We start from the raw sequence: 14,845 nt of genomic DNA on the forward strand, positions 1-14,845 counted from the left end.
CATGGGTCGCGCGCCCCTATTGGCTTACGGCGCTGGGAGCATTCTGCGACGAGGCGGTGAGGCCGTCCGGGAAGGCGGGGCGGGACAGGAGGAGGCGGGACTGGCAGGCTCGGAGCCCCGCCCCTTCCGCTTCTCAGACCTGACCTTCCGGCAGTCGGGCCGCGGGCTGAGCCGACATTGATAGGTCTTCGCGATTCGGCCCGACGCGGCCCCTCTCGCGACATCATGGTGGCGTACTGGCGACAGGCTGGACTCAGGTAGGCCCAGGCCTCGGGAAGGGCGGACCTCTGGAGCATGGGGAGGTACGGGGCGGCCCGGGGTCGGAGGTCATGCCGGGCACTTCGCGGATGGGGGTCGGCCCGGCGAGTGAGGTCCCAAGATGGCGGCCTGCGAACGCTGGGCCAGGGTCACGGCCGCCGGGGCGCAAGCACCTGCCGGCACTTGCCGAGTGTCGCCGAGCACCTGCGTGTCCCCAGGAGCGCCCTCGACAAGTGCCATGTCTTCTCAAGGACGGCGCTTCTCACTCGCGCGGCCTTTGGCCTTTGAATTGGACTCAGTTGAGGTTCTGGAAGTAACAGAGCTCGAGAGAGCAGAGGGGTTCTCTGGGTGTAACCACGGTCACCGTAGCTGGCGTTTCTTCCTAGAATCATTAAAAATTAACTCCTGTTGTCAGGTTTATCGGTAAAACGGGTGAAAGCCCTTGATAAGGTGTAAAGAGCTCTGCCACAGGTGAGGGGTGACTCCTGGGAAGCCAGAATATGGAACACACTGGAGGCCATGGTTTCTGATGAGATGGAGAAACCGTGGATCTAGATGTCACACCTGGTTTCTTTGCCCGTACACCCGATTGAGTTGCTCACCTGGCTCAGGTTAACACAGTTTGTTACTTGACTAGACTAAGTAGCACCTCCTAATGGTGACCTGTGGGTATGTGACTGGGCAGCCCAAGAGTTTCCTGATTTTCAAGGTTGAGGCAGAGTTCTGTAAGATTGAAGGCATGATGGTCCCCCTCAGAGGCAGCACCTACCACGAGATAGGTGGGGCAGTCCTGCTCATCTCACTTGGTCTTTCATCCTCCCAGCCACCAGTGGGACAAATACTGTATCCTTCTGCTTTGTCCTGTTGTTTTTACAGGTGAGCAAATTAGACAAAAAGATGCAAAGATCACCAATTCCTAGGAGTGGAAGCAAGAATCTGAACTCCTATCTCTGGTCCCCCCAAAAACAAACCTGAAAACATGAGAAAATAGTCAGCAGCAAACTCCCCTTCCTGTTTTCAGAGAGTGTTAAAAGTGAGGTTACATCTCCTGGAAAATAAGGTGTTGATGGAAGTCCCATGTAGCAAACAGGAAGCAGGCTGTGAGATACTTTGCTTGAATTGATGATGTGCTCCAAGGGCCTCTCAGTTTAACTTAGAAACTTTGATTGGAAAGTTATGATTTTCAGTGGCCGACCTGTGAATCAGAATCCAGTATTCTGAGGAAAACCTTTAAATAATCAGAAGTAGAGCTCTTTTCATTCAAAGTAGGTGTTTTTTTTTCTCTTTTAATTATGTATGCTTTATCTTATAAGACTAACAAAAGACAAAATGTTGAATCAAATGGGAAAAAGTACAGTCATGTTATACCCTCTGTTAACAATTTAGGGCTGTGCTGTGGGTTTTTCCCTCTAATAAATCTGTGTATCTTTAGTTCAAATTAATATGTAGTGAAGAGAAAACAGTGCAAAGAAAAATAAAAAATCTTCCATTCTAATACCAGTGAAGGCTTTGATACATTTCTTTCTGGTCTTATTTCTCTTTGTGTATATTCCTTTTGCATCAGTCATTTATTTTAAAGTTCAGTTCTACAATAATGTACAACAAAACCGAAAGTATAGGCAGGAAAACAAAAGCACAGTCACACAACCAGTCTTGCTGGATCATTGATTATTAGCTTTCTTGCTCTCTCATTTCCTCCCAGCTACATCCGATACTCCCAGATCTGTGCAAAAGCAGTCAGAGATGCACTGAAGACCGAATTCAAAGCAAACGCCATGAAGACTTCCGGCAGCAGCATAAAAATTGTGAAAGTGAAAAAGGAATAATCTGTAAGTTATTGATAACATTTAGAAAAAGTTGCCCCATAAGTTTTTAGAAAGCTTTTAAAAAGCAAATTTCAGCTTTCTGAAATAACTGTCCATGTTTGGTCAGCTGGTACATTTAGAGTTAGTGGGATGATAATTTGAGGCATACAGGTTGTAGAAGTCCCGTGGCTTAATCAAAGAATGTCATTGGGAGGCCCTCACAAGCAGAAGTAATTGCCACGTTGATTTTCAGTTCATTTAGCAAAGCTTAGGTAAAGAGCCATCGGCCATCTTATTTTAATTAAACCTGTTTCATTTGTCTACACAAAATCAAATAATTCGGAGGATAAACTCCCAACTTTTATAATTGTTATTGGAGTTATGTAACTCCTTCAGAAGCTTGAAAAATTACACTTCTTTGAGAGTTTATTTTCCCCACATCTGCTAGTGTTCTCAAGCATAAGGGCTGCCAGTACAGGCAAGGGTCCTGATTTCTTATCAAGCATTAAAATCATCAAGACCCTGCAGTGAATACTGTTTTGCTAAATTTATTATGGTTTCAGAGTTTGGTTCATTTCACCTCTGATGTTGGCATTGCCAAGTAAGACAGTTTCGTACAGTTGATAAGTTCAAACTACTAAAGTGATTTGATCTCTAAACCACTTTCTTGACATTATTTCAAAGATAAAGTGAGGCAAATTACCAGAGGGATGTTTTTCAGATTCAATTTTCTTGTTTTGCTTTAAAAAAAAAGCTTCAGATCTGCAGTAGCCAGGAAATGTAATAAATATTAATCCTTTGGCAGCTTGTGGTTATGAGCAATTTTACTTATTGGAACTGTCTCCCCCAAGCATTCTTTGTTTTCATTTTAAATTAGTAAATATTTTATTACAAGTCTGGAGATGCGGTGTTTTGAATTGAGCCCTGTTTCTGTTGGGACTCTCTGTCTAATCTCATCATTCTGAGGAATGAGAGCTTTAGGTTGGGTTGTTTTTGTTTTAACAGTGAGCTAACTGAGAAAAATCACCCCACCTCTGCCTGCAGCATGGCCAATCCAAACCCTGCATCGAATGCCCTCAACCTTGCTATGTCCTTGGGGCCAGGAAGTAGGGTTTGGCTCCAGTAAACAGCACAGTAACCATTGTCTATACCTCATACAGGGAATGAGCCCCCACTGCCTCAACGTCTTCTAAAGGCAGAGTGTTTCTTAACTGTGGGGAGAGTGTTTGGCTTTACTTAGCAGGGAAGTGCCTCTTTGGCTAGGGCCTCTCAGGTGAACCCACACTTTTTACATCTGAGAGCCAAGGTTTATCACCAGCCGAGTGAACTGAAGCTGCAGTCATATTGTACAGCTCACTGTAAGGAAGTTATTTCCCCTATTTGTGTTGGATTTTTAAGAAAACATAAAAGGACCAACAACTTGGATTTTCTCTTTTCCTTCTAGACCCTGAGTACAGCCTGAATGCTGCATGTTCAAGGTGAAGCTGTGGGCACATATTATAGCAGATTGGAAACCATCTCCCTTCATGGAAAAAAAGCAATACCTGTCTTGTTCATAGATTGGCAATGCCAGTAAATTAAAGTACAGTTCCCTCTAGCTGTTGGCTTTTGATTTCTATCAGACTTCTTCTTTATGGGAGCCATCTGCACGGCTGAGGAATATGATAAAGGGAGAACAGGGACTTGTTGTCCATCCAGTGGCTAGCACTCCGAGCTGCAGGGGGCATGGGTTCGATCCCTGGTTGGGAAACAAAGATCCCACAGCCACCAAAAAAAAAAAACCCAAAAAGTTAAAGGAAGAAGAGATGTCATATCTAGTGACCAAAGGGATCCAGGAGACATTTTGAAAATGTCTCAAAATAGTGCTCTTTTTCATGACATTAATTGACAGAATTGGGCTCTGTCATCAAAGCTGTCTTACTGCTTATCTTCAAATTGCAGACATCATGTCAGAGCTAGTGGCCAGGGGTGGGGGAGGGGAGGTGGGTTGTCTGCTGGCCTCATCCTCCTTTGCAGGCACCCGTCGTATCCACGTGATGCCACTTAGCCTAAGTGAGAATGATTATTAAAAGCATAGATTAGAAGACAAAATACTAAATCATAGTATTCATTTCTTATCATGCACTTCAAACCTATAGAGGAGTACTTTTAATGTTGAAATTATCAAGCACAAAATACCTTTCACTTTGTCTTATAAATGGACTTTGATATCCTGGGAGTGTTTCTCATAGGAAACTAGACAAAACCACTCATTAACTTGCTTATGGAGTTGATGGCTGAGCTGACATGAAAATCTAAGGCTCTGGACTGCAGGTCTCAGGCGTGATCATGACAGCCGTCCACTGTACTTTTGGGGGTATTTCATTTACCCTTTAAATACTTAAAGATAAGAATTGTGGCAAGTGCAGTGTTTCTCTTTCTTTAAAACTTGAAAGCACTTGGCTAAGTAAGATCCCACTGCTAAGTGAGAACTGCTTGATTGTTAACCACTTCTGGAGGATGGAGAAATACAGCTGGACAGGAAATTTTGAAACACTTCAGCTTTTGCCCCAGGAACGGCTCTCACCTTGGTGCTTAAGCTCACTGTATAATTTATCAGGGCCACTCAGCCACGCTGAGGACGAGCCCAAGAGAACGTTTTTGTTCTTGGCTTCTGGAGAGGACTTCCTGCCCCAGACTCTTGACCTGTATGTAAGTTTTATCTCGTTCTCGGCACAGGGCACACAAAGAGGAGCGGGGGTGCTGAACAGAAGCAGCTTAGGAGCCCCTTGAGCCCTGTGCCTGAGGCTTTTGTCCTGAGCTTTTGAAGTCAGGGCCCCTCAGTTGTCATGCTTCAGTCCCCACAATTAAGGTACCAGGAGGCATCTTTCATTACTGGGACAGAAACAAATGACTCACAAGGCCATGGGGCCTCTGATACCAGACGAATAAAGTAACTGATAGGCAAAGGGCTGAATCATTTCCAGCCAAGTTAATTAGAGATAAGTCATTTTATTCAGGAGGCAGATGGAATAATTAGAGTCGAGACTTAGGGACAGGCCTTGTGATAAGGAAAGGATTAAAGTTAACTGAGTAAAGGACAGATTCACTGCTCAGTAGAGATTCTGTGCAGTTCTTTCTCCATGATTAAAAAAATCCTGAACTGTTACCATGAGGCCCTGCATCACGCCCCACTGGGTAGCTGGCAGGACCACTGTGTCCAGAATACCAGGGGGCCTGGTCAGATCAAGTTGTGGGTATTTCACTAACCACCTGTGTGACTTGTGAGGGATTCAGTCTCCTCATTCAAACAAGGTTCTTGTGTGTGAAGTGAAGGAGTCAAACACGCTCTAAAATCCTGAGTCTACCATCTCAGTCTCAAGACAGACCAATGTTGCTATAACCACTGAACAGCTAAAGGAAGAGGCCCTTCAAAATTGGGACAGATTTCTTTTGGTTTTAGTGTTGTTGCTTTTTTTTTTAATCTATATCTACTTAGCTCAGCTGATAAAGAATCTGCCTGCAATGCAGGAGTGAAAGGGAAAAGTCGCTCAGTCGTGTCCGACTCTGCAACCCTGTGGACTGTAGCCCACCAGGCTTCTCCATCCATGGGATTCTCCAGGCAAGAATACTGGAGTGGGTTGCCATTTCCTTCAGGGGATCTTCCCGACCCAGGGATTGAACCCAGGTCTCCGGTGTTGCAGGCAGATGCTTTAACCTCTGAGCCACCAGGGAAGCCAATACAGGAGACCCCGGTTCAATTCCTGGGATGAGAAGATCCCCTGGAGAACAGATAGGCTACTGCACTGCAGTATTCTTAGACTTCCCTGGTGGCTCACCTGGTAAAGAATCTGCCTGCAATAGGAGAGACCTGGGCTTGATCCCCGGGTTGGGAAGATCCCCTGGAGAGGAACAGCTACCCACTCCAGTATTCTGGCCTGGAGAATTCCATAGACATGGGGTCACAAAGAGTCAGAAGTGAAAGTGAGCAATTTTCACTTCACCATACAAAAGATTAGGATAGTGGGATGCATTTTGAAATATTTTTAACTACTCAACATTAAGTCTGGGCAGTTAGGCTCCAAGAAAAGGAATTTATTTAGTCTGAAATAAAGCAATTTAAAATTGAATTTCTTTGTGCTTTAATGATTACTATTGAGCAAACAAAAATCTTTATAGTAATATAAATCAGCAGGGTTTTTGTTTTTTGTGTTTTTTTTTTACTTTAGATCTGTATCCTTTCCTGCATCTATTGAATTGCCTTTTTAGATTTGAGAAAGTAAAAAAAGTGCCAGAGGAAGCATGTGTATAAATTCTTATGTAATCACAGGTTATAAGTCTTTTTAGCATCTAAAGAAGTTATGAACTCAAACTAAGTAATTCAGGGGCAGTTTCTTATTAAATCTGCTTTTGATTTTGGTGCTTTTTGAACCACAAGTAGAAAGTGTTTAAAACTTTATTTTTTTTTAATTCTGTAGATAAAAGGCATGTCATACAAACATCGAGAGAATTTTTCTCTTGGTGCATATTTTGGTTATTTCCTTGTGATATGCATGTGAAGAGAGTGAAGTTTCTCAAAATGAGCTACTATCACCCATCCACTGGCTTCCCTATTACTGCAGGTTACAAAGCAAATAGGAGATGAAAACCCAGTTGCCTGCAAGTAAATAGTTCCTCCCATCACTGGCTGCCCATGGATCCAATTGGATAACTCCGTGGTAATTCTGGAAAGCCATTAAAACCCTTCGGGCGCTGGATGGGATGGCAGTGCAATATGTCAGAAATAGGTAAACTGTAATTAAGTTATGGATGATTTGATCACGCTCTTGTGTATTTGGTCCTGTTGTAATGTGAACAGATTAAAATCGTGTAATGGCTAAAGCAAACATTTATGGCAACTTCTGCAAATTAATCTGAACTGTAAAAGTTCCCTAATGAGACAGTGTCCTCCATAACCTCTAAGGACACTACAGCCACCGCTGCTTAATTCCTCCGTTCCAGTGGTCCCTGGGCGTGCATGTGCCCTTTCTAAAGAGCAGAGTGCCTGCAGAGCCCTTTCAGGAGGGTTTCTGCATTCAAATGAAAAGGGCATTTCAAAATAGCCTTTACGAGAAGAACCAAAGATGATGAATGAATTCCCAGAATCAAACATTAATAAGAAACTTTAAAGTATCTACATATATGTTAAGAGCTAGTTATACAGGGCACTTCCCTGGTGGACCAGTGGTTAAGACTCTAAGCTCTCAGTGCAAGGCATGCAGCTTCAGTTCCTGGACTGGGAACTAAAGAGCCCACATGCTGCACAGCACAGCCAATTTAAAAACATTTTTTAAAAGGTGGCTATTCAGACATAAAGATCAGAAGACTGGAGTCATTTTGTGGGGCTTTTTGCCTGGGTATTTTTTGGGGAAGGACTGCCACTTTCCTCTCCTCCCTTGTCCCTTTTGTAGTTGGTATGCTGAAGTGTACACACAATCTCCACAATTTACTAGTGGTCACTGACTCCCGTTTTCCTCTGTGTGGCTTCCAAACACCAAGCAGTCACCTGACTTTCCTGGAGGTCAGCAGGTGTGAACAAGTGGGCAGCAGGCCATACATTAAGAGAGAACCTACAGTGAGAGCCTTAACAGTCCCGAGATGCCAACAAGTACAGATCCCCAGGCACTTACCAGGGTAGCTAATGCCTATACAACTTAACCTCACCTGCAAGGGTTCCCCCACCCCATCCACACAGTCCATCTCCACACACAGCAAGTAGCCAAATCAGATCTTTAAGCAAAGGGAGCACTTTACAGTTAATTCACCTGCCTATTAAAAAGAATAAAACCAAGCTTGTGCACAGAATACCACACTCAAGACCCTAGTGCCCGTCAGTACTTCCCCACCCCCCACCCCCTGAAGTCCCCCATCAAAGCTAAGGCTGAGTGGCTGCAGGTGGGTCTCTGTGTTGCAGTACAGAACCGGCCTGCCATCCCGGGGAGGGTGACTTGCTCATCCTAATAGCGCTCCGGCCGAGCCAGCCTCAGGCAGGGCCTCTGGCAGTTAATGTTCCTTATCTGCCGGTTCCACTTCTGTTTCTGCCCCCACCTCCTCCTTCTCTTCCACATCCGCTCTGGCATCTTGAAACTGTTGGTATTCGGACACCAAATCCTGGATGTCACTCTCAGCTTCAGCAAACTCGTTGATGTCCATCCCCTCACCGGTGTACCAGTGCACGAAGGCCTTCCTCTTGAACATGGCCGAGAAGTGCTCGGAAATCCTGCCGAACAGCTCCTGGATGGCTGTGTTGTTGCCGATGAAGGTGGCCGCCATGCTCAGCCCCCGGGGTGGGATGTCGCACACGGCCACCTTGACGTTGTTGGGGATCCACTCCACGAAGCAGCTGCTGTTCCTGGTCTGCACGTTGAGCAGCTGCTCATCCACCTCCTTCGTGGACATCCGGCCCCGGAAGATGCAGGCCACGGTAAGGTATCGGCCGCGGCGGGGGTCGCAGGCGGCCATGGTGTTGCGGGCATCAAACATCTGCTGGGTGAGCTCGGCCACGGTCAGCGCGCGGTACTGCTGGCTGCCCTGGGCCGTGAGCGGCGCAAAGCCGGGCATGAAAAAGTGCAGGCGCGGGAAGGGCACCATGTTCACGGCCAGCTTGCGCAGGTCAGCGTTGAGCTGGCCGGGGAAGCGCAGAGAGGTAGTGATGCCGCTCATGGTGAGGGACACCAGGTGGTTGAGGTCCCCGTAGGTGGGAGTGCTGAGCCGCAGCGTGCGGAAGCAGATGTCGTAGAGCGCCTCGTTGTCGATGCAGAAGCAGGCGTCGGAGTTGAGCACAAGCTGGTGCAGCGCCAGCACGGCATTGTAGGGCTCCACCACAGTGTCTGACACCTTTGGTGAGGGCATCACGCTGAACGAGTTCAGGATGCGGTCAGGGTACTCCTCGCGGATCTTGCCCAGCAGCAGAGTGCCCATCCCCGACCCTGTGCCCCCGCCCAGCGAATGCACTAGCTGGAAGCCCTGCAGGCAGTCGCAGCCCTCGGCTTCGGCACGCATCACGTCCAGCACGCTGTCCACCAGCTCGGCGCCCTCCGTGTAGAAGCCCTTCGCCCAGTTGTTACCGGCCCCAGAGTTACCTGTGGACACAGGGGACTCGGTCACCCCCCTCCCTCCCCCACCCCCCCAGGATCGGGCATGGGGGCTGGGGAGGATGCGCACCTCCAGGAGGCGCTCTTGCTCTCTCCCCGGTGGAACCTTCCGGAAAAACCTACCGTGGACAAAGCTGTCCGGTTGGAAGAGGGCCCCCACTCGGCTGGATCGGATGCTGTCCATGGTCCCGGGTTCCAGATCCACCAAGACTGCCCGGGGCACGTATTTCTTACCTGCATAGAAAGATATGAAGTTAGCAAACTTCTAACTTGTTTTTCTGAAGGTTCATGTTTCATCAAAGTACAACCTGGGTGAGGGGGAAAGTCCTTCTAGAAAGTGTCTTGGGTAGAAAGATTGGCAGTGATAGCTTGGACCCCGACAACAATCATAGAAATCTGTAAAAAGCTTCAGAAATCACTTCTTCCGCCATTGTCCATTTTGTTTGTTCTCTTGCCAGTGATGAGGATTTTGTTCCTATTGGAACTGACTCTACTTTTTATTTAAAAACCAGAAAGGGAAGGTTCCCTGGCTGTGCAGTGGTTAGGACTCTGCAGTCTCACTGCCCAGGGCCCAGGTTCAATCCCTGGACCAGGAACTGAGATCCCACAAGCCACATAGCATGGTAAAAAAAAAAAAATTTAATAAAATAATTAATTAAAAAATAAAAACCAGAAGAGGAAGATAAGGGAAAAAATAAAATAATAAAAACCAGAAAGGAAGGTCAGGGTCTAAACAGTCTGTGTTGGCAGCATGGCCCTCCAGTGACCAGAGACAGCCTTGCCAGGGCTATCCTCTGTAGCTCTCAGAACATCACCTGCCTGTCCCTCTGGTCTCACAGGCCCTCCTGTCTCTGCTGTGTCCCCGGGGCTGGTGACCGAGGCCAACAGTGCAGTGTCTTACCATGGGCCTCATTGTAGTACACGCTGATCCTCTCCAGCTGCAGAGCGCTGTCCCCGCAGTAGCTCCCGGCCCAGTCTATCCCATGCTCCTCTCCAATCACCTCCCAGAACTGAAAGCAGAAGGAGAGAAGGTCAGCGTCCAGAGGGATCCCGCTGAAGGCCAGGTTGGAGCCGGCAGATTGAGCAGAAAGACAGGAAGCAAGGGCTCTGGGTCTGCTTTCCTCCCTGAGATTTATCTTTGGGGCCCTTTTCCCACCTGCCCACCCCTTCCTAAATTTATGCTTTGTCCCTGTTGCTAGCCATGAAGATGAAGACTGCGTTTTATATCCACCAAACTGCTTCAATACAATGTCAACACATAAAATGTCAAATTGGATTTTGTTATTATGAAATTCAGGCCCTCATGTACATTAATGCTGTTCTTTTAGAATTTCACATCAGACAGTGTATCTCTAGTTCGGCCTTACAATGCATCCAGCTAGCAGAGTATAGATCCCATTAAGTGAAAATAAACTGAATTCTTTTCTGACTACACGATAACATCTCATTTCACTTTGCGGATTTATTTTCATACAGTTTTTCCCAAAAGCCCATCAAGAGGACACCTATGCATGATTTTAAACAGTGCGCATTATGGATGATCAGATATGAGCTCGATTCAAAATTATGCATAGCCATTTTCTGGTAACTATTTGAAACATATTATACCTTCAGTCACATACACATATTATTCATATAGATATGTGCCAGGCTTTTATGGATACAGTTACTGAAATGGCCCCTTTTCATTACCCTGGAGAAGCATGAATATACATGAAAATGTATTCGTTTATGTTCAATCCCCAAGGCTGTTTTTCCAACCACATTTGTGAATGATAGCTCTGCTTCGGCCTTGATCTTATTAATATAAGACTCTGTTTTATAGTAAATTATCAGCAGAAAAAAAAGAGTTGTCTGAAACCACAAATTAAATGTCTCGAGTATACTTATGGATGACTCACATTGCTGTATGGCAGAAACCAACACAACACTATAAAGCAATTACCCTCCAATTAAAAGTTTTTTAAATACCAAAAAATAAAATCAAATCAGGAGTGAGACTAACAAAAAAATATGTCCTAAAAGTTCTCATGGCCCCAGATAATAAGTTTTTGCTGGGTCTTTAACCATTAGGCAGCACATTTCTGGACCCAGAGCTGAGACCCTGCCTAGACCCTGCACTCTCTGCCTGGATCCTATCTTCATCTTATCTTCCAACTTCAGAGCAGTAGAGGCCCATGCCTCCCTTCTCTCTGTGTTTTAATTTTGAACGTCTTATCACTCCAGCAAGGAAGGATGACATCTTCCTTGTAAGCGGTCATTTTCTTTGCCCCGGGTTTTAAACACCTGTATTAAAAGACTTTCATTTTTCCCATAGCTGCATTAGTTACAGTAGCCAAAATTTGGAAACAATCCAGATGCCCATGGACAGATGACTGAATAAACAAACGTGATCTATCTATACAGATGGATTGTTATTCAGCCTTAAAAAGGAAGGAAATTCTGACATGTGCTACAACAGGGAAGGACCCCAAGGACACTATGCTAAGTGAAACAGGCCACTCACAAAAGGCCAAATAGTGTTATATGTTCATGAAATTCATAGAGACAGAAAGAAGAATAGCGTGCCAGGAGCAAGGGAGAGGAATGGGGAGGCCTTGTTTAATGGTGTGCACCACGTTTCAGTTGCAAGAAAAAAGCATTTTAAATTCAGTTTTTCAAGAAAAGCATTTTGGAGATTGGAGGCATGACAGTGTGAATGTACTTAACACTACTGAAGTAGATACTTAAACATGGTTACAGATGGTAAATTTTACATCATCTTATCACATATAAACTTTCAAGTTGTAATGCAATAAAGTTTTTAATGCAATTCATACTAGTAGAAGTAATTTCAAAATAGTAAAGAGAATAATCAGATAGCTGTTTCATAGTAGAATTGATCACTTTAAAATTAGAGTTAAGAGGGCTGCCCTGGTGGTCCAGTGGTTAAGAATCCACCTTGCAATGCAAGGAACACTGACTCGATCCCTAGTCTGGGAGGATCCCACATACCATGGAGCAACTAAGCCTGTGAGCCACAACTCTGAAGCCCAGGCTCCCAAGAGCCCATCCTCTGAAACAAGAGAAGCCACTGCAATGAGAAGCTTCCCCCCGTCCAGCCCGACTGCAATGAAGAATAGCCACCACTGGACACAACTAGAGAAAACCATGTGCAGCAGCAAAGACCCACCACAGCCAAAAATAAATAAATCTTAAAAAAAAATAAATTAAAAAAAACTTAGACTCAGAGGTATTGGGCTCTGGTATCTGTTTTTTAGCATTGGTCAATAGAACCAAGTACTTTTTAGAAAAATGTGATGGAGGAGGAGAAAAACTTATTTATATCACAAAGGATATATTTTAATTATTTCTGCTGCTGAACTCCCAAAATTTTAGGTTTACCACTTTGATTTTTGGTTGCATTCAAAATAAAATAGTTGTTGATCTTTTTTAACTGGAACATAAATACAGGAGGGGAGGGAAAGCTATCTTAGTGATACAGTGGAAAAATTTTCCCAAGAAATTTTGGAAAACTATTTTGAGACAAAATTACTGGTTTTAGATATGAATGCGGAGGTGATCAAAGTAAAAATGATTGACAGGTGTTTTATACACACAGAACTGTCCACAGAATTAACAGGAGTTAGATTTACCCTTTAAGCCTTTTCCTGTGCCCTCGGTCTCTTTAACTACTACAGGTGTCATTTGACATCAGTAAGTCAGACACTGGGCAAGTGCATGGATCTGCTGGGCCCAGGTCCTCCCTGCTACCTTAGGGGCTTTTCTGAGCTGGCTATGCTGTGGATCATGGACAGGCCAACACTAGCAACTGGACATTCCTTACCTTGGCTCCAATCTGGTTGCCACACTGGCCAATCTGGATGTGTACGATCTCACGCATCCTTGCTTGGTGCCCAAGGATCAGACCTGCTGGAACGAGTCCCCAGTCTGGGAGAGCTGCTGGTAACTGCTACAAGCCTTACACAACTCTGGTCGTCGCAGTGACAAGACCCACTGACCAGGCTGCCTCCCGCAGTGACCCACGGGTGTGTCCAGCCTGGAGGCCCAACCCCTGCCCCCTCTGCTCTGTCATCCTTGTAAAGGGGGAGTTCTTCCTCTCCCAACACAGAATATTGCCCGATCATTTCCTAGAGTTCAAAACCAAAGGCTGCTGTTGTGTGCGGTGCCTATAAGACTGGCAATAGGCCTCGGCATTGCATGGTAGACTCTGGGCACCAGCACTGGCTCTGGGCCCCCAGTTGGTCAGACTCCTAGCTCACTGGGGCGACCAGGACCACCTCCAGAGACCTTTCCCACCCAAACCAGTTGTATTATTAGAAATCCTTTTGTCTAAATGCATTGCATGACAGATGAATCCACAAATTCCAGAGTATGAAGTGGCTTCACTATGGCCATGCATACAACCAATTAGATATCGCCCCACCCTACCTCTAGTATTTGCCATGGCTCCCTCGTCTTCAGCTATGCTTTGTCTAAAAGCCACTGATGGCACTGAGGTGGAACATGGATGGACAGTTCTTATTTTTATGTTGCATATTCTAATGTTAATAGGAAAAAAAAAAAACTTGCTAAGTCCTTCAGTCGTGTCCAATTCTTTGCAACCCTATGGACTGTAGCCCACCAGGATCCTCTGTCCATGAGGATTCTCCAGGCAAGAATACTGGAGTGGGTTGCCATGCCCTTCTCCAGGGGATTTTCCCTACCCAGGAATCGAACCTAGTCTCTTATGTCCCCGGAGGTTCTTTACCGCTAGCGCCACGTGGGAAGCCCAATAGTAAAATGATAATAAGAGAAAGTCTGCTTTTTCAACTTGGCCAAATTTGTATGGGTGATGTGTTCTTGGGAGTTTGGGAAATCAGAGTGGAGACGTAAGATCTAAACTCTCCGGCTTGCCATCAAGGCCTTTGCTAACCTGGCTCCAGGCTTCCATCTCAGCACCCCCTCCAGACTTTGGTCCTGCGTGGTCAGGGTTCTGGAATATTCCCTCCTCCACACTGGGCCATGGGGTTTTCAGCCCACGACTGCTCTCTCCCAGTACATTGTTCATACTGGCGGTCACTCGCCCTCCCTGGCATGACAAGGCCCCTTTTAACATAAAAGCCTGTGACTGCCCCACCCACCTTTCTGCCCAGGACACAGCCTGGCGCCCCTTTGCACCAGCACCCCTCGCCCAACTCTGCTCTGTTGCCCCTTTGCTCTCGGCATGGGGGTCTCACTGACTTTGGTTCCTTTACCAAACGATGAAGTCCCTCAGACCCAGAGTCCCAGCCACATTTCCCTGACACCCAGTGAAGGCCAGCTACACAGGAGATGCTCAGCCCCGCGCTCCCAGCAAACCAGGCTCACCACCAGCCCCCTGCCCATCACCTCTCACCCTGCAAGCCCCAGCCTGACCATCAGCTCCTAAACTGCGTGCCTTCCTACAGGCCTGGGGAGACCCCGATGTGAGGTCAGTGACATGAGCAGGGAAGTTATCCCCAGTGGACTGTCTGGGGAAAATAGTCTCCAGTCCTCCCAGGAGTTCAACCACAGAGCCAAGAGCTGAGGTGAACACTGGGAGGGAAACCCACAGGTGGGGAAGAACGACTTCATCGCATGGTGCTGGCCGCAGGCCCACTCCTGCCTGTTGTCCAGTGATCTCACCCGTCACGTGCAGACTAAGAGCTC

At 46.3% G+C, this 14,845-nt stretch overlaps 2 protein-coding genes across 3 annotated transcripts; one reads left to right on the forward strand and one right to left on the reverse strand.

Moving 5' to 3' along the window:
• On the forward strand, nt 122–3,660 carry ATP5E (ATP synthase, H+ transporting, mitochondrial F1 complex, epsilon subunit). The gene is made up of 3 exons (XM_005688298.2): nt 122–257; nt 1,961–2,087; nt 3,508–3,660. The coding sequence occupies exons 1-2, from the start codon at nt 226–228 to the stop codon at nt 2,082–2,084; spliced, it is 156 nt and encodes a 51-aa protein (XP_005688355.1). The 5' UTR covers nt 122–225; the 3' UTR covers nt 2,085–2,087; nt 3,508–3,660.
• TUBB1 (tubulin beta 1 class VI) lies at nt 7,554–13,093 on the reverse strand. 2 transcript variants are annotated; one of them, XM_005688299.3, is made up of 4 exons: nt 13,002–13,093; nt 10,077–10,185; nt 9,299–9,409; nt 7,554–9,163 (listed from the first exon to the last, which is right to left on the reverse strand). In XM_005688299.3, the coding sequence occupies exons 1-4, from the start codon at nt 13,056–13,058 to the stop codon at nt 8,085–8,087; spliced, it is 1,356 nt and encodes a 451-aa protein (XP_005688356.1). In that variant the 5' UTR covers nt 13,059–13,093; the 3' UTR covers nt 7,554–8,084. The 2 variants fall into 2 exon arrangements, with proteins under 2 accessions (XP_005688356.1, XP_017913097.1); XM_018057608.1 differs by having other exon boundaries at nt 7,554–9,409.

The sequence above is a fragment of the Capra hircus genome, chromosome 13, assembly GCF_001704415.2.
Source record: "Capra hircus breed San Clemente chromosome 13, ASM170441v1, whole genome shotgun sequence".
NCBI classification, from domain to species: domain Eukaryota; kingdom Metazoa; phylum Chordata; class Mammalia; order Artiodactyla; family Bovidae; genus Capra; species Capra hircus.

Bases quoted from the DNA above. Each gene is read 5' to 3' on its own strand.
- ATP5E (XM_005688298.2), top strand. From the start codon at position 226: ATGGTGGCGTACTGGCGACAGGCTGGACTCAG. The intron at 258-1,960 runs GTAGGCCCAGGC...ATTTCCTCCCAG, and splicing joins TGGCGACAGGCTGGACTCAG to CTACATCCGATACTCCCAGA.
- TUBB1 (XM_018057608.1), bottom strand. From the start codon at position 13,058: ATGCGTGAGATCGTACACATCCAGATTGGCCAGTGTGGCAACCAGATT. The intron at 10,186-13,001 runs GTAAGGAATGTC...TTCTGCTTTCAG, and splicing joins GCAACCAGATTGGAGCCAAG to TTCTGGGAGGTGATTGGAGA. The intron at 9,410-10,076 runs GTAAGACACTGC...CTTTCTATGCAG, and splicing joins GTACTACAATGAGGCCCATG to GTAAGAAATACGTGCCCCGG.